Source organism: Notothenia rossii, assembly GCF_949606895.1.
Source record: "Notothenia rossii genome assembly, chromosome: 8".
In the NCBI taxonomy this organism is placed as follows: Eukaryota; Metazoa; Chordata; class Actinopteri; order Perciformes; family Nototheniidae; genus Notothenia; species Notothenia rossii.
This window is the reverse complement of record NC_136906.1, coordinates 14,731,953-14,751,259: the sequence shown is the minus strand read 5'-3', so window position 1 is coordinate 14,751,259 and position 19,307 is coordinate 14,731,953. Positions and strand designations below refer to the sequence as shown.

Genomic DNA, 19,307 nt, shown 5'->3' with positions numbered 1-19,307 from the left:
AAAATGGTTTCGAATTATTTATACTCTGAAGGGCATAGAGAGTGCAACAATGCCCTGCAGCATCGAAGTTAACTTATCAATCATTACACAGGATATTATTTAGTTAAATCCAGCAGTGGAAGAAGAAGTCCTGCACTCAAAATTAAGTACAAAATGGCCATGCCATGGGACCTTTAAGTGAATAATCAAGTATTCTGTACACTTACTTAAGTTAAAGTACAGAAGTATTGGCTTTAAAATATACTTTAAGAACCAAAAGTAAAGGGACTCGTTAATGGCTGCTTTCAGATTTATATTACATTTCTGGTTTATGATCATTTGCATGTGTCTATCATAGGTGGAGGTAGAACTAATTACTTTGTGTACTTCTGCTTGATATCTTTATATAATTATATGTATATTTATTTGTTAAATTATTTTTGGTTTAGCAAATAATCTGAATCTATGAGGTAATAAGTAACTTAAATTGTTAAATAATTGTACAGTGGAGTAAAAAGTACAACATTATCTTTCGTATTGCAGTGGAGTAGAGGTTTAAAACAATGACAACACTCCGGTAAAGTACAAGTAGGCCTACCTAAAATGTACTTAAGTAAATGTACTTTATTAAATTCCAGCACTAGTTACATCAGGTTGTTACATTCCCATCAGAAACATGTACAGTGTTTAAGAGACTGCTATCGAAAAAAGAGGCAACAACTACATCACTTTTGGAGAATAAGTCTTGTTTCGTTTTGACATCTTTACGCTTTAGCACTTTTGAACAGGTCATAAAGAGTCAATGAGTCCGGCCCTCAGAGTGACTTGTATCCGCCGGGCTTCAGTGATGACGTACCTGCAGCTGAGTAACCGGAGCGCACAGATGATGAGCGGAAGCGCCAGTGCGCACCTCCCCATAATAATCTGGTTGAGCAGCGTCGCTGTCTTTTCAGCACTCACTGACAACCCAACCAACCGGAGAGGCAAGACAGGCTAAAATCACTTCTCTGCGATCTTCTGTGGATTCTTTCTTCTTCTTTTTTTTTTTTAGCAAGATATCAAATCAATACAACTTTTTTCAAGAAGCTGTCAAATCCTGATACCCGAGTTTCCACCGGCTGAAAGTAAGAATTCAGATTGTTTGGGGTATATTTTTAAAGCAGAAGCGACCATGTGGTTAGTGGATGTATGATTTTATGATCTTTCACTGCGGATTTAGATTTTTCTCCTTGGTTTCATTATAAACTGGGATTTAATATCGCACTTTGGAAGGTTAGAAAAAAGTCCTTAGCCACTTAAGTTATAGTTTTGAAAGACGTTTATTATTTAACCGGAGACTTCAAACGTAATTGAAATTAAGGAGCCTTGTTTTCATTTAATACGTGGAATTTGCCTTTCTAGTCGGAATGCTGACTTTCGTAGTTGGACTGTTGTACCTGGTCAGCGGACGCACGGTGCGGAGCCAGGGTGCTACAGGTAGCCGCTTCGTTTGCAACGCCATTCCCCCGGGCGCGGAGCCGGGCTGCGGGTATGATCCCTCTGGGAACCGCCTGCAGAGCAGCAGCCCGGGGGAGGACGAGCTGCGGAACACGATCATTGTGCTGCGGGAGACCATCCTGCAGCAGAAGGAGACCCTCGTGATCCAGCAAGGGACCATCAAGGAGCTGAACTCCAAGCTGGCGCGCTGCGAGGCGTCAGCCGACGAGTCTCCACCCGGCAGGTCCCGGGGTCAGGGCTCCAGGCGGAAGGAGTACGGCAAGAACACGATGGGGGACCTGCCCCGGGACCCCGTTGAGAGCATAGACCAACTGGGCAAGACCATGCAGAGTCTGAAGGGTCGGCTGGAGAACTTGGAGGTAAGATGGCACAGACAGCCACGTTTACGCGCCAGTTTGTTCCGTTTCCCCCGAAACGAACATCATTATCAATTGAATGAATACCCAACAAAGATGACTGCATTATATCAGAAATGTAATATATTTCAGCCCTTCCACGGTGCCTTATTGATAAAACACTACACGTCTCACACGACTTCCAGGGGGCATAGTGAGATCAAAGGGTCACACAATACGCATGTCACACAAATGCGTTTTTATCATTGGAACATCATACTAATTGCAAGACCCACTGCAAAATATTAACCAATATGATATGAGCAACAAACACATCGTGTCAAAGGTGTAATCATGCATGTATTGCAAGGATTTTCAACGCAACCTTGAATAATTGATGACCCCTGTGTGTGTGCTACATAATGTTTTATTTGCAGTCATATGTCTAATTATTCATACAGCTGTTTTAATTAATTCCTACTGATTTCACCTGCATCCAATACTTAGTGGTTTAGTCCTTCATATAGGCCTGAGAGCTTTATATCCATTATGTTTTGCATTCATTCAGACCTCACTTGTGCTGAATGTATTCATTCCACAAGGCTCAGAGATCACAAACGATATTGAGGTCACCTATTGAAATGCTTCTCATACAGCAGAAGGTTTGTGTAAGCCATGGCTTTATCTGTTATGTCAAGTTAAAAAACATAGTGAATTTCTCATTATCTAACACAATGCTATTTATTTAAATTCAAGCTGATGTCTATACACAATATGCTGCATTGCCGATCCATCTATCTCTTATCCCCCCTATCCCTTTCTCCTTGATTGGAAGCCTTAATGCTCGGATCAAATCAAGGATATACTGCAACTGTGAGGAGACATAATATGGCATTTTAATCGCATATCTATTGATCTGCATCTGCTTAACATAATGGTTATTGCAAGGCTGGTGGTGCTGAAAGCATATGGCTCCCTGGAGCAAGACCTCTCTCTCCAATCAAAGCCATCTACATATTTCAACAATTGCATTCAGTCCATGCTTGCTTCAGCCCCCGGCACCAGATTTACAGGGTTTAAATCATTTGAGCTATTCAGATAGTTCCATTATGTCCGGAAATATCAATCAAACTTTGTAAATGGGTTAAAACGTGTGTATAATCCCCAGCAGCTGGGTGACATCAAATCAAGCATCAGAAACGATCATCTTGAGAGTTTTTTTGCTGCATGTTAATAGCTCTTCTCATAATCGTGGGCTGTGGTCTCCCTTTTATTTTAATAACTTGCATGCGAACACGCCTGGTGTGAACTCTAGGTGACGTCACACATAGCGCCTACCTTTTAATACCCGGCTCAGAGATGGGTGTTTGGCAGGTCACCAATCAAAGTTCACCGTTGGGACACGCTGTCTTCATTTTGATATGACTTTATCCAAAACAATAGTAATGAAATGATATCTGGTAGATCAAATCTTTTGCAAATGTAAATCCCTTTGGAGACTGAATGCTTGTTGGAGGGCAAAAGATTAACTGGATTAACTGTCTGTTTCATTGTTCACACACTATCTGTCTGTCTGTCTGTCTGTCTGTCTGTCTGTCTGTCTATCTATCTATCTATCTATCTATCTATCTATCTACCTACCTACCTACCTACCTACCTACCTACCTACCTACCTACCTACCTACCTACCTACCTACCTACCTACCTACCTACCTACCTACCTACCTACCTATCTATCTATCTATCTATATGCATCCATCCATCCTTCATTTCTCCTATCTGCTGTTGTGTCCTTCATTCCTTCGCACTCCCAGCAGCAGAGTTTGCGTCTTCCCAGCACTAATGTGTCAGCTGGAAGTGTCTCTGCCCTGACTCCGCTGCCACTGGAGCTGCGGGAGTTGCTTCGGCAGCGCCTGGGGGCGCTGGAGACCCAGCTCCTCCGGAAGGTGGCTGATCTGGAGGAGGAGAAGAGCCAGCTCTACAATGAAACAGCGGCCCACCGCCAACGCACCGAGAGCGCTCTCAATTCCCTCATGGAGAGGATCACCGAGCTGGAGAAAAGTAAGTAGTACAATGGGTGCTGCAAGTTGTTGGCCAGATTTCCTTTTTTTTGTCTGCCAGATTTAGCACTAATTAGTCAATCCCTTTGCACATTTCTGATGATGCTATAGTGAAAACCTCACAACACAAGTTTTTTTTTCTCAGAGGCATTCTCGGAGCAGCTTCTAGTCTTGTAAAAATAAGGCTTGGAAATCAACAGTGAATGGTTAATTAGGTTTAGAAATATTGGAGACATGTCCACATTCCAGGGTGTCACTTTGATGGAAGATGTCAGAAGAACACAAACCATCTATGCCAAAAGGAAAATTATTTAAAAAGATACATGGACATTTCCTGTAGGCCCATGTCCCGTGAGACTCAGTCCATTCATTCAGTGGCAGAGGATACAAGTTTTAACCAGATTTAATCACAAATTTAAAGGAGGTGAGCACAATAGCCCCACAGCAAACCCACCTGTAGAACATAATGACTCAATACAATAACGCTGCAATAAATACCTTTGTGAGCCTTATTAACTTCAATTTATGTCAAGAAGGTGCCAGAGAAGTGTTGATTCATTTCTACTGTTAAGTTTGAGGCTTTGTGGTGGTGTTTTCTTGTTTTTGTTAGAAATCTGAGACATTTTCCACTGAAGTTTACCATACAATGAAGTACATACTCTGGTTGTCTACCTAGACTCAATTGGAATGTAAAAATTAGCTGGAGACCATGTAAGCTTCGGATGTGAGCTTCCGGAGGTTGGTTGACAAACGATTCAGCCACGTATGGAAATGTATGCAAAAATAAATCCACAGTCCGAGATGGCAATCCTGTGCAATGTGTATTACTTGCCCTAAAGCAACAAACACTGCTGGGGCCATTTAATGTAAGACCTAGTCTACACGTACATTGTTTTTTTTTCATGCGATTTGGCCTTTCGTCCACACCCACACAATGTTTTAGGTCACTGAAAATGTACCTTTTGTAAAACTCCTTACAGGGTGAAGATTGTGTTGTCATGTAGACAGAAAAGTAAAGTGCTTGTCCTCTAATGACAATGGACCTCTTACATGTTTATATGTATAAGTACAGTGACGCACTATATCATGGACAGATGCATCAGAATGAGGTCACGTCTATATTATCCAACACCACCATGACACAAATCCAACAGCCAATGTCAATGTTTTTGTGTGTGGCTTAACCTTTCCTACTGGCCTTGACAACGTGATGTTCTTTTTAAAGGAATTAGTAAATGCTGATCGACTTAAAATCTGGTCATATACAGTATACACATTGCACTTTTCTATAAAGACCTCTGTAAAAGAGGAAACCCCAGCATGGAGCCCTGTTGTCCAGCAGTCAATGGACTCAGTATACCAGCCCTTTGGAAAGAAAATCCATATATTATTCCAAGTTCAATAGCTGTAGTCCAACTGAGAGTAATGATAACAGACCAGTGGTGCTGACTTTGATTTTGAAGAAATGCTTTGAACATGTGTTGGTGTCTGTGAAGCAGAGGTCAATGTACTGGATCTATCACAGAATATGCTATCAACATTTGACTATATAGCACTTCAGCGGCCTACACAAACCTTTTATTTGTTGAACTTCGCTCTGCTTGTACTATAATATGCTTCAGCCTCCACTGCTAATCCTTAACTGCAACAGATGTGTGTCCATCCTCAAATGATTAAATGGTACTTTTCCATTTTGACCAATCAAATGCAGCAGCATGTCAGGGTCAACGACACTTTTAAGAAACCAGGTCAGTGAGCACAGGTGGCCCGCAGTGTTGTGTCAGCTAAGCCATGTTTTCTCTAACTCTATACAGGAAAGATGTACAACTGCAACCCAAGAACCACATTTTAAAATTCTCAGATAAAACTGCTATCTTCAGCCTCCAGCACACAGATTTAAATCCTTTAGCCTATTGTACTGACAAATAAAGCTGTGTACAATGGTCTGAGGCTATTCATCTCATTTGTAATGTGAGAAAAACTTCATAAGTCGGTTGGGGTCAGGTCCGCTCTGGAAGTATCTTGGCGTTCACTTGCACAATTTAGCTGGAAGGACTGTGTTGAAAGTTTGTGTCCTTATTTTAATCAGAGACTATGATTCTTACACAGAGTCAGGGTGTATGTGGTGGATCAGAGGATTGTTCTTATTCTACCAGGCTGTATTGAGGGCATTTCAGATATGGAATGTCAGCGTGGTATGTTCATGGTGTAGAAATATAAGCCAGTCCCTTCAGTCAATATATGAGCAGTCTGTTCTCAGGCAAGCACAGAAAGTAATATAGGATCAATCCCAAAGTCTCCTTGCAGAGTATGAGCTTATATCCTCTTGTAGACGATATAGAGTACCCCAATGTAATCTAAACCATATTACTAAACTCATCTGGGCCTACTACCATAAGACATTTAAATAATGTAGTAGGGGTTTTTCAATAACCTAATGCTAGGATGTGTGGGGTGGTGTAATTTGTAGCCTAATGGTTTCACTGGTTTTCTTATTTGTGCGATATGTAGATCTGTCTATCTATTTTTCTTATCACAAATGATCAGCCATGTTTATTCCAATTATTTTTCATTAATTTTTTTCAGGGACTTTTTGAACATTTGAACTCTTTTAATCTTTCTTATACTGTCCAACAGCTGCAGATTTATAAGCTGAGATGTATTTGGCCACAGCTGACCAAGTATATAACCAAACTAAGGCACACACATGGAAGTCTGTCGAGTAATAATAGAAGGTTTTGTATTTTTAGCTTGCGAGCAGTCGGCTGGGCTCCTGGGATGGCAAAGTCTGTCTATCATTCATCTACCATTTCAGTCCAGGCAGAAGTATCTTCACAACTTTTGAAAGGATTGCTGTGACATTAGCCACAGATATTCAGTCCCTAGAGGATTTATCCTGATAACTTTGGTGATCTCTTGTCTTTTCTGTAAAACCACCATGAGGTTGACTTTTTTATATTGAAATATCTCCATTGTTTTATGGATTAACAGGACATTTTGTACGGACGTTCATAGATGAGGAACTATTATTACTTTTATACCCTGAACTTTCCTCGGATGTTATCATCAGGTCTAGATCTAATCTGTTTATTACTTTGGTTTATAACTAAATAGGCTACCTGCAAAACTAAGACATTCCCATCATTCTCAGCTGCACATTGTGTTTACGGCTCATTACTAAATGTTAGCATGGTTAAACACTCAACTAAGATGTTAAACATGATAAACGTTATACATGCTAATCATCAACATGCTATTATTTGTATTATTATAATGACCAAGCTAGCATGCTGAAGTTAGCATTTAGCTGAAAGCACTGTTTCAGACACACAGAGCCTCACAGAGCCGTTAGCACTGCTGTAGACCCTTGGCTGTGTCATGGGACTATTGTTTTTTTGGCCAGTTAGTACAATTTCCTACATATACACAAGTTATTGAGCCGTTTCCGCTCTACATCCTGAACTCCTCCCTTCGATGCAATGCACTTCCGTTTTGGCGGACTGGGTTTGTTTTGCTAGCTAGCTCCGTTGTGCCGACAAAGCACTGATATCGCAGAGACAAAGAGGATATAACAATTACAACATGAAGAAAAGTGGTTCGGGAACTACGTGTGCGGTAGTTGGTTGCAATCACTCGAGAAAGCACCTGAACGAGTGGTTAGATAGAGAGTGCTACGACCACAAACCAGCACCCAGCACCCAGCCATGTTGTTCATTAAATACAGATAAACACAACAAATACTGCATGCATTGTATTTTTTAATATTATATATGAATATTTTCATAGTGATGTAATTGTGTGGGCTGCTTTTATATTTTAATTTGTAATACCTGTTAGGATTAAACATGTGATCTTTCTTGTTGAAGCCATTTCTTTAGTTTCCTCTCAACAATTAATTAATTCAGTGTTATTTATGTACAGTATGAGCTTAATATGAATGATGAACTGTGTTAAAAGAAATTGTAGCACTCTAAGGAACATATGAAATGCAATAATGCAATAACAGTGCAATAATGAAATTAAATTACATCAAACTTTATTTTCACTCAAACAGTACAGGCACATATGATATATTGCACAGCATAAAGAGATCATGTAAATTGTGCATTATGTAAACAACAGACAACTGTTGGCTCCTGTGGGCATGACCTAAATAAGGCAGTTTATTTTGGTTTTATGCTGGGCCACGTCGTCATGTTATCCTCCCAGTTTTGCACTGAATTCGGGTGGGGGAGAGTAACGCCATCTCCAGTCAAAGAAGTAGAATCGTGTTCCCAAGCTAGCATCACTGTTAGCATCGAAATCGCTGTGTTTACACAAGTGCCCGTCTGACTGTTTACATCGGTTTACACCGACAGACGCTGTGCAAAAGACTTCCGGCGGAAATGAAGTGCATTTGTGTAGTGTCATGGCGCTACCCGTGTTTTGGCGCGTAAACTTGTCTATACTATCCCACAGCTAAAAAAAAACCTGTTGTCTTACTCATGTTGTAAGCAGCTCTCCAACGTTTTTACTTTGATATGTTCTTTGCTAATATGCTTCCTACATGTGATCCTCTTCCACATCATTGATTTATTTGATCTCCCAATGGGTTTATTTCCAAGAAAATATATGAACTACATGTGAACTTCTAGGCGTCAGCTTTAATCAGAAATGCTTATACATGCAACATCAATATATTACTGCAGTTTTTCATGTAAATACTTCAAAAGACATGAAAAAGGCCAAATTACTTTATCAATATTTCTGACATCTAAAGCAAAGTTACATTTGCAAAGTTTCTGTTATGTTCATTTGAATGTTTATCATACATGCTGTTATTTTGCCATAATAATAAATATTACCTCCAAAAAACCACTAAAGCAGTTGGGAACTATAGGTTACTTGCGTAACCCCAGTTCTCAGAGTAACATGAAGTGAGATGTCTCACTATGGGATGCGCCTCATCCGCGGAGCAAACAGAAGCATCAATCTCATTACGCCAATCCTGATTGGCAGGTGATCTTGACATCAGCGTCAGGGAATCCCCCCCTATAAGTAGCTTGTGCTACGCCGCATGCGTCATTAAAAAATAAGCACCTCTTCTCGCTTCACCATAGCAAGGAGGGCCGTCTGGTGAGACATCTCACTTCATGTTACTCTGAGAACTGGGGTTACGCAAGTAACCTATAGTTCTCATTCATAACATTCCGTTCGATGTCTCACTATGGGATATTGTAGCTCACGTATTGCCAGACGAGCTTATCTCGAAAATCACCAAACCAACCAGAACTGAACAGGTAGAGCTCTGACTCAGCAGGGTGCCCAGCACTGCTCGGGCCACACTGGGAGCAGAGACGTCTAGCCTGTCAAAGCGGACAAAAGTGAGCGGCGAGGACCAGCTCGCCGCTGCACAAATGTCTTGGATGGAGATGCCCTTGAACAAAGCCCAGGATGTAGCCAGACCACGAGTCGAATGAGCACGCAAACCCGAAGGTGCCTGCAGACCCTGACTCGTGTAAGCCAAAGCAATGGCCTCCACAATCCAGTGAGAGAGCCGTTGCTTAGTAACAGGCTTGCCCTTCTGAGGGTTAGCCCAGGACACAAAGAGTTGGTCATTACGACGAAACTCTTTTGATCCATCAATATAAGTGCGTAAAGCACGGACTGGACATAGCAAACTCGGCTGCTGTTCCCCGGAGGGACACAGCGGCGAAGGAAATGCCTCAATGTCAATTGGGGCACCTGAACCAATCAGCTCAGGATAAAGGCAGGGTTGGGCATCAGCAAAACTCTAGTTTTCCCTGGGGCGAACTAAGTGCATGAAGGATGTACAGATTAGCGCATGAATGTTACTGACACGCTTGGCGGATGTCAGGGCCAGTAACCCTCACTGAATCTGTCTTCAGTGACAAGTGCTTCATGACAGCGTCTTCCAGAGGTTCAAATGGGGTACGAGCGAGCCCATCTAAAACCACTGTCAAGTCCCATAAGGTCGGCAGTAACCAGGAGACCTTGTGTTTTCAATTAAGTCCTTTGGAAATGATAAAATCACTCCGCCAGGGCATTGAAAAAGAGGTGTGTCCTTCCCAAGACATCATTCCTCAAACACCCTCCACTTTCAGTCATAAAGAGACCTAGTGGAGGAAGCTCTCGCATTCTGAATAGTGTTCATCACCTTCTGTGGGAGACCCACTGTATTCAGATTATACCACTCACGGGCCAGGTCCACAGGACGAGACACTCCGGGTGTGGGTGAAAAATTGTCCCCCCCGCCTCAGACAGAATGTCCCTGCGTAGGGGGAGCTGTCACGGCTGACCGCACAGCAACGGATAAATCTCCGCCAGCCAGTACATTGCAGGCCAGTGCGGAACTATCAGGATCAATGCGTGGTGCTGTTCCCTTACTCCGGCCAGAGTTGGGGTTATCAGAGCCAGGGGTGGGAACGTGCACAGGGGGACCGGAAGCCAAACGTGCACGAGCACGCCCTGGCGGACAGCGCTGCGGCCTTGTAGGCCCGATCAGCCAACGCGGACTGCAATCGGTCTGCCTTCACCGGTAGCGTGGGGTTCCTGCTCGGTGTCGGAGCCAGCCTCGGTTGGAGGTGAGCTGCCACCAGCGGTTCCATGGGCGGTATGCGGAGCAGGCCGAGCCTCTCCATTCCGTCACAGTCCAGGGAGGAGGCACTCTGGATTGGGGCCTTATTGCTGAAGGGACGGTCTCTCCAGGAGACCGATACCTCGTCCAGCATCTCTGGGAAGAATGGAAGGAGTTGCCTCTTTTTCCTCGCTGCTTGGGGCACAGTTTTCCCCTCGTAGCGGGACCTAGAGGTCTCCTTGGCCATTTCAGGCCATGGAATGTCTAGCCTGGACGCGGCACGTCGACACACGGCCTGCAGGTCCATACCCAGACAGGGCGCAGCTGGTATGCTATCGCCCGGGGGAGCAGCCATCGCTCCTGGCATTGCAGCGTGAGCTGATGACGTGAAGATGTCCTCTTCCTGCACATCCGAGTCAGAGAGTAGGAACTCAGAGGAACCTCTTCGTTCTCCATGCATTCCGACTCCAGCACATCATCCGCGAGCGCGGCCATGGTGAGGTCTAGCTGGGAGCCCCAGCTTGGTGTAGCGTGGGGTCCCAATCTCACGTCTCTAGCCGCTACCGAGTTCCAGCCTGAAACAGGGCGGGACTCTGGTTTCGCAGCTGCCGCTGTAGATGAGCCCCAGACCGACACAGTGGGGGGTTCAATCTTAGCAGTGGGCGCCCTCGTGTCCTGATAGCCATCCGGCGCATCAGTGTACATGAGGAGGTCCATTCTCGACAAGGTAGCTTGGTGCGCTAGCCGTTAGCGGAGGCTCTTTCGGGCGAAGCGGGAGCAATGTCCGCACGAGCTGGGGTTGTCAATAGCCTCCTAGGCGTGTTCCAGCCCGAGGCAGGACGAGCAGACCTGGTGTGTGTCTGTACCTGACATTTTCAACCCGCAGTCGCAGAGCCGAGCAACCGAGGTCCTGACTCCTCTGGTGTGAGGGAGAGAGGCGTCCATCTTGCCCGCCGTGGTGACGGCGTGGAGAGGGCCCGCTCTCAACAGGAAAGTTGCCGAGGAAAAAATCTTCCAACCCGTCCTTAATCCGGAGAAAAGCGACGGTGTAGATTTATTTCCAAAGAGTATTAACTGGTATGTTAATAGTCGTTTAATCCCTTTCTTCTCTGGTGTGAGAAGAGAAGAAAAAAGTCCTCGCCGTCGTGGTGTCGATAGCGAGGGAGACAAGCTAGCAACGTGGTGTGCTGCTAGCTTGAAGTCAAAACCTTACCTTTCGATTTCTGGAGAAAAGAAAAAAGGTGAGGTCGAATGTGGTACTAACTGGTGTGTTAGTACCGACAGTCTTCTTGCAGAAGGATATATAAAAGTAGCCGGCGAGCGCCCGTCGACCGAAGTTAGCTTGGTTAGCTTGGTTCCGTCTGTGGACTGTATGAGCTAGCCCGGCTACCAATATAGAGATGTGCTCTGAAGCGAGAAGACGTGTTTGAATGACGCATGCGGCGTAGCGCAAACTACTTATAAGGGGTGGATTCCCTGACGCTGAAGTCAAGATCACCTGCCAATCAGGATTGGCGTAATGAGATTGATGCTTTTTTGCTCCGCGGATGAGGCGCATCCCATAGTGAGACATCGAACGGAGTGTTATGAATGAGAACCAAAAGCTTAATTAATCTTCTCTTTGTTGAATTACATTTTAATATCACCAATGCCGCTTGACTGTAGCTGAAGTTACACCTTTAAACCAGGTCAACTGTCACTATCCATAGACACTTCCTGTTTCTTAGCATGAATATCAAAAAAGTATTTTTTAGATTGATCAGGTCATAAACTAATATGCCATCCTTGTCCATCAACAGGTAATAATGCCTTCAAGTCACCTGAGGATTTTAAGGTGTCCCTCCCTCTTCGCACAAACTACCTGTATGGACGCATTAAGAAGAGCCTCCCGGAGATGTACGCCTTCACCGTGTGCATGTGGCTCAAGTCCAGCGCCAGCCCCGGCATAGGAACCCCGTTCTCCTACGGCGTGCCAGGCCAGGCCAACGAGATCGTCCTCATCGAGTGGGGGAACAACCCCATCGAGCTACTGGTAAATGATAAGGTAGGTCCCCAGCAAGAAACTGGTGAACAGTGTTCTTTAATTATTTGTTGACAGAGGTTAGCAACGCTCACTCTGCCCTGATTCTCTGAAGAGGGAAGACGTATTCAGCAGCTCAGAATCATTCATTACTCGCCTGGCAGCACTGCTAGCTTTAATTATGGTTGTAAAAGTAGATCAGCGGCGGTGCTAATTAAATGCAAAGACGCCATGAATATGCTCACGCTGCTCTGCTCTGTGGTGCAAAACAAATGGACTGTATGCACATTTTATAACAACCATGATGCAGCTGAGGGGAGATTAACTGACCATCTCTGAATATTTAATTTTGCACCTTATAAACATTTTATATCATTGACCCACATTCCACACCAAGAATAACAGTGATTTATTAAAGGAGTTATATTCTGTAAAACTTCACTCAATTTAAGGGATTTTAATTAGATCAACAGAAGTGTGAGAATCATACATGAATATTTGATGGGGTTTAGTCTTAACAAGAAAATCATTGTAACTGTTATGTTAATGCTGTAATAATAGATTTTCCTGCTGGAACGGTTGCTTTTGCAGTGTGTAATGTTGGATTCTTTTTTTTTTGAAAAAAATGTTCCCGCACTGGAGAGGATTTTTTTTTGTTCACCCACTGTCTTGTTTTCGTTGGGCGTTATTGGCACAGGCAGGTCTTCACACAGCTTTCCCTTCACCATGCATTATACATGTGTTCATGTCAGACAGATGAGAGAAGGATGGTGGGAGAAAGTGATGAGAGTATGAGAGTGGGAAAGAGGGTAGGAGATAGAAATTCTGCAGAGCATTGAAGGCGACACTGCTGGGGAAAGAGTGAGAGATGAGAAGATGCCAGGAAAAAGGAAAGTATAATGCACAAAGAGAGCAAGATGTAGAAGACAAAACTAGTGAATATGACTGCCGTATGTCTAGAAGCACATCCATGTGTTAAAGTTGTTCACAGAGATAACAGGGTCCACTGGGACACATTGTTTATCCCGTTCATTCAGCTGCAGAGCGAAGCAGAAAGCTGCATCGACAGGATTAAAAAAGTGCAGCGTTGTTTAAATTTAGTATTTTCTGGGTGCTCATGGAGAGTGGGAGTCTTTATTATTATTATAAAGTAACATCTTCATCAGGAGTGTCATTGTTCAGGAATACTGTCGATTTCTCATGCTTTAGCTAAGTGGAGCATGCTTAAGGCTTCTTCATTTTCCAATTCGATGTGCCTGCCAGGAGCTTAATCTGTAATGGATTCAACTAGTCTTGTACGACATTAAAACCAAATTATCTTGGCAAGTGTTCACGAGTAATCATCTGATGCCTATAAATCTCTTATCTGCAGGATGGTTTTAAAAATGTCAGTAAAACCTCAAGCAATTCTTTACAGGTTTTCGTGGGTTATTCCAGAATATTCCAAATACCTTTCAAACTTCTCATAGTCAACGTGATTTCTTTAAAACCAGGCACATGATTTATTTTTTAACTCAACTTTTACACTCTTGGTTTGTCGAAGATACGGATGACCTTCGAAAAACATTTGAGACTCCTCTGCAGAACCTTATCTACAGCCTTTTGGAGCTGAAGAATAGACTGTCCTTTGAACCAAAAGTAAAATACACCATGGCCTTTCTCACAGTAGATATTTTTGACATTTTCCCGCAGGAGAAACACACATACTAACACTTGCATTTATATCAGGTATCAGTTCCAGGGCTCTGGTGTTATTCATGTTTGCACACAGAACAGAAATACACTTGTGCTTTTTCCTGCCATGACTAGTAAAGAAGTCTCATTCTAATACAAAAAAAGCCCTGTAGGTAAAATAAAAAATCCTAAAATGAAACAGTAACATGTCTCTTTCTGAAAATGTGGCAATTAAATGAAGATGAGTGAGTCATTCATTCATGGTGTGTTACTTTTAAACTCGTTGTGTACAAAGCATCAAAGCTGTCATATTTAAGGTGCTGCAGAATATTCAACGACTTTATTTTCATTTTAAAATCAAAAATCAAAGATGTGCTCAGACTATTCATACGCTGACAGACTCTATAATAATACTGTGTGTTCCCTGTAGTCCTTGCGGTGTTAAAATACCACCTGGCATCCTTAATCAGGTCATTTGATTGAAAGTGAATATAATTGTATTTTTCAGTGTCTCTTCCCATCCTCTCAGGTTTATATGTGTCTGAGTGTGTAGTCATTTTGTAGGCTCATAAAATGATGTCTAATGAGTTACACACTCAAAATCTCATGTGTTGAGTTGTATCCTCTGAGGACTATGATGTCATTGGTTGGTAAAACAACCAGTTGTTTTTTCTTTGATCTGAAAGCGCAAAAGCATAAGAGGACACGGTTTTGCTGTTAGCTACCCGACTGCTTTGAAGGGTGCTCTATCCCTTGATGTCACCTGGGTAATCTAAATGTTCTATGTCGCCCGACTCATCTGGAGAATTCTCTGCACTGGGCTCTCTCTTTGAAGCCCTTAGCCTCCTAATTGGTGTCCTTGTTTCCAACGTGCTGCAATTAATCTCAAATCTCTCTTGCCTCTTCTCATGCCCCTTCACCCTAAACTCCTATCCAGGTGGCCCAGCTCCCTCTGTCTGTGAGCGACGGCCGCTGGCACCACATCTGCATCACCTGGACTACCAGAGATGGATTCTGGGAGGCTTATCAGGACGGCGAGCGTCTAGGCACTGGGGACAACCTGGCCCCCTGGCACCCAATTAAACCTGGGGGGGTGATCATCCTGGGCCAGGAGCAGGTGAGAGCAGTAGAGAAGCTTAGGTTGAAAAGAATTGGTGTGTGCACATGCATGGGCGTCTGTGTATCGGTGTGTGTGTGTGTGTGTGTTTTCCTTGCGTCATTAAGATCCCTGGGTGTATTCTCCCCTGAGTTAAGAGCCGGAGGCGCAGCGCAGGGAGCCGGGGAGAGAAAGCAGGGAGGCTCTTCTCACGCTATCGTGCCACTTTCAGTATTACCTCATTCATCTTTCTCTAAACTGCACCTTTAAGCCCTTGGGAGCTGCATGCGTTAGCGGGTTATATTAGCGGATAGCTCCATGACAGGATGTGTGTACTTAAGAAATGTACATTGATGTATGAGTAATATCCTCAGAGAGCCATAGTTTGTAAGTGTCATACACGCAAGGTTAGATAGTGGCATGTTGCACAGCAGTGGAGATGCACTTGGATGTTTTACATTGGCGGCCCGCCAGAAATACTCAGAGTTGTTTGGCAGTTTGACAGAAATCAAACAGAATTGATTCATTTTAATGAAAGTCTGTTTACATTTCCCTCAGAAGTTAACTGACAAACTTTCATCTCCTGTTTCTCCATGAAGGACATAGTTGGAGGCCGTTTTGACGCCACCCAGGCCTTTGTGGGTGAGCTGAGCCAGTTCAACATGTGGGACCGAGTTCTGCGGCCCATGGACATCGTGGGTCTAGCCAACTGCTCTGCGTACATGCCGGGCAACGTGGTTCCCTGGGTTGACGCTAATGTGGAAGTGTTTGGTGGTGGGAGTAAAGCTGCTCTGGAAATCTGTGAAGACCGTGCTTCTGATTCCTAGAGGATCGGATGTAAGGGAAATTAGCATCGCCGCTGGGATTGAAAAAAGCTAAGTATTCTGACTGTTTGTTCATTCAGTCAAATCCCAAAGAGAAGGGCACCAGTGCAACATTTTTACAAAGTTTTATTGTGCGACTGCACACTCTCAAAGACCTTTGGGACCCACCTGTTGAAGTGTCCATTCAATTTGAACCCTGGGGATATTACAGGAGGCTTCAAATTATTTTGCTCATCTGAAGAAGACATGCTGTTGCATCAGACTACTGTAATGATATGACCTACTATCATTCTCTGCTTTCTCTTCAGTAGCTCAGCTTTTATTTGAAAACAGCTCTTTTTGGTTGCATTCCTTATACCGACAATGCTGCACTGTGTTTGTGGTGAATGTGAGCTCAGGCTTTGATGTGCTGTGGAACATTATTCCTGAGTTACATGGTAGAGTACTACACGCTGTGAGCTTCCTGGCTGTTTGATGAGGGACCAGAACCAGAAAGCGTAGTGAAATGAGATGGATGCTCCAGAGTTCAAAGTGAACAAGACCAACTCGCTGATGATTACTTTGAACCATGGCAGAATGTCTAAATATTATGCATGAGCCCCAGCAATGAAAATAAGTCAGTGAAGGAGTGACAGTGCATGCTTTCTGTCAATACACAGTGTGTGTATGGTGCGTCCAAACCAGCCAATGCACCGCGCTGATAGCATTACGTAAGAGTGTGTGTGTGTGTGTGTATGTCCATGTGCGTATGGCTTGTCTTGCGTGTAAAAAGACCAGAGATTATGAGGGAGGGAGGACATTTTCATTCTTGTAAATCTATGCTTAATACCTCTCTGCCCCTTGAGCAGCTGCCATATCCCAAACAGCTTTATGGGCTGGCTCTGCTCAGGTTAATAGCGATGTCGGACAGCTGCCCGGGACTGGCGTATCGACAGAGCTGTGGAAGCCTGCCGAGGCCAGCGAGGGCAGGGGCTTGACCTTCAAGGACAATCCTTTATTCCTCATCTGGGTAGTAATTATCTGTGCTGAATATGTATGACGGTGAGCAGCTACTGGTCTGCTTGTGTTCCTCAAAGCTAAGTGCGTCATAATCAATAAAATCTACACATAAAGAAAACGTTGAAAAAGAGCAGCACCGTGGGCATTATAAATGTCTTAATTGCCTCTCACTGAACAAAAAGACTAGTTTTAATGACGTTTATTTTTAAAGAATGTAGGAAATCAATGGATTTTAGCACCGCTTAGTGGATAGAATTGATGCTTTTTATGTTAATCCTTAATGTTGTGGTTGACATTTGTTTCAATGCCGTTTGTCACTAAATTATTGATATCAATGGCGGTGCTGGAGCCCCAAAAGGAAAAGTTTAAAGAGGCGACAAAAACATAAACTTTTTTTCCTCACTTAGTTAATAATAGTGCAAAAGCCATGCAACAGCCTCTATCCACATTAGAAAAAATGCAGTTGAATATAGATTAGAAAAATATGATGCAGTCAGTAACTGGACAGCGCAGAATGTTATAAAAGTGAGGTTCACTTGTTGGATGTGTCACCAACACGTTGTGATTGTTCCTCTTTTGAGTGTCTTTGTTAACAATGTTTCAATGTCAAATTCGAGATGTCTTTCCTGTAGAAAGTGTATTTTTCTTGCTTTTTCTGCTCATGATTTTTGTCCATTAGCAGCACATTATGTAAAAAAATGAAGAAGTCATTATAGAAATTCTCTGTTTATATGTGAATGGCCTTTTTGTTAGAACCGTATGTGCTTTTCGCTTGTGGACGATTCTAACTTTTTTTGTCAGGTCATGAAGATAATGAAGGACACAATCAAAAGAAAAATGTGTCTGCTATCATTGATTCAAAGTCACCTTCGTGTGCAATTACGTTTTTTGTGTTTTGCAACTTTCTGACATGTGGTCGAATGTCCTTTTTCACCCAATAAAAGAGTGAACAAATTTCAGAAGTGTGGCAATTAAAGCATTTAATTAATAACGTGACAGAATAGCTGAACAGCTGTTTAACCAGTTGAAGCATGTTTGATTAAAACATCATCATACTGCATTAGTGATGAAGTCAGAGAAGAGTGTGACCCTGCCAAGGTCATTCATCATTGATGTTCCTTAGTAAGGAAACTTTGAAGAGAATTAATAAACCTCACTATTTCTGATATGTCTTGTCTTCTCACAGAGATGTGTTTGTCTGGTTTTTGTAGACATATCGAACAAGAACTACAGTAGTCATAATACACATGCAGGGATACGTCCTCTCATCTGGGCAATGTGATGTTGTTAGCAGCAGAGAAATCCTCTGCACTGGCAGCCGTCCAGGTGGAAATGAAAAAATGTGTCTGTGGGGATTATAGGAGCTGCTTCAATGTAGGACACTGTGAGCCTTTTTTATTTCCCACAATGCTTTGTGTTAATGCTACGCCATTGCATTGGTTGTGACGCACCAGGGGTCCCTACTTTTTTCAATAGAACAACAATCTGAGGCCTCTGATTTACAACAATGTGAAATATGTATGTGATTTTTTTCATTTAGCATATCTGTACTTTTCATTTTAATTGTGTTCAATGCACATCCCGATGTTCTCACATCATGTTAAGTACAAATGAATTATTAAAGAAAACATTTCAACTTGCGTTTGAATAAATGATAGATACATTTGTTTGTGTAACAATGTTTTAGATTAGTCTCAGAAGGCTGAATAACAAAAGACTACTGCAGATATATAACCAATGGGTTACATAGTATGCTGCTCCTCTCAGATCTTTTCTTTTAAAAAGTAGCAAGAAGAAAGGGATAAAATTATACATGTGAAGAATATTTTATTTTCGTTTCTGCTACAACTAGCCAGCTCTTATGAGCACGGATCTTCCATTACTGCTGTTGCTAAGTTGGTGAAAGGTATGGAGCTTCACAAAAGCCTGTGCTTGAGTCGTGATCCTATTCATCCATCATATTGTGAATGCAGGAGCAGAAGCCTGTGTGTTAGAGGAAGATGATGATGTGTGTCCGCTTGTGACACCTTACAAAAAAAACCTGTACAGGGGTTTTGCAACAAACTGATTGTTGCTGTCAGATCACACATCCTGCTTTAATTTCAGCCATTCTCCCCCAGGTGTGTTGCATACGTGACAAATTATCGATCAGAAGGTGTTGCACGAAACTAATGAAACCTAACTGAGAAGGGAATTGAACTGGAAAGCATCATCTTTGAGTGTTACAGATATCATCTGTCTCGTTG

The 19,307-nt window shown here is 42.9% G+C and overlaps 1 protein-coding gene across 2 annotated transcripts; it reads left to right on the top strand.

Annotated features, from left to right (window-relative positions):
* The first annotated feature begins 961 nt into the window (after nt 1-961).
* LOC307017054 (neuronal pentraxin-2-like) lies at nt 962-18,649 on the top strand. 2 transcript variants are annotated; one of them, XM_079646480.1, is made up of 6 exons: nt 962-1,103; nt 1,381-1,835; nt 3,629-3,872; nt 12,248-12,492; nt 15,080-15,259; nt 15,838-18,649. In XM_079646480.1, exons 2-6 carry the CDS (start codon nt 1,386-1,388, stop codon nt 16,063-16,065), a joined length of 1,347 nt encoding a protein of 448 aa, XP_079502606.1. In that variant the 5' UTR covers nt 962-1,103; nt 1,381-1,385; the 3' UTR covers nt 16,066-18,649. The 2 variants fall into 2 exon arrangements, with proteins under 2 accessions (XP_079502606.1, XP_079502605.1); XM_079646479.1 differs by having other exon boundaries at nt 3,626-3,872.
* Nucleotides 18,650-19,307: the final 658 nt, after the last annotated feature.

Excerpts from the sequence above, each read along its gene's own strand:
- LOC307017054 (XM_079646479.1), top strand. The coding sequence starts at position 1,386 with ATGCTGACTTTCGTAGTTGGACTGTTGTACCTGGTCAGCGGACGCACG. Across the intron at positions 1,836-3,625 it reads GTCGGCTGGAGAACTTGGAG|CAGCAGAGTTTGCGTCTTCC; the intron begins GTAAGATGGCAC and ends TCGCACTCCCAG. Across the intron at positions 15,260-15,837 it reads TCATCCTGGGCCAGGAGCAG|GACATAGTTGGAGGCCGTTT; the intron begins GTGAGAGCAGTA and ends TTCTCCATGAAG.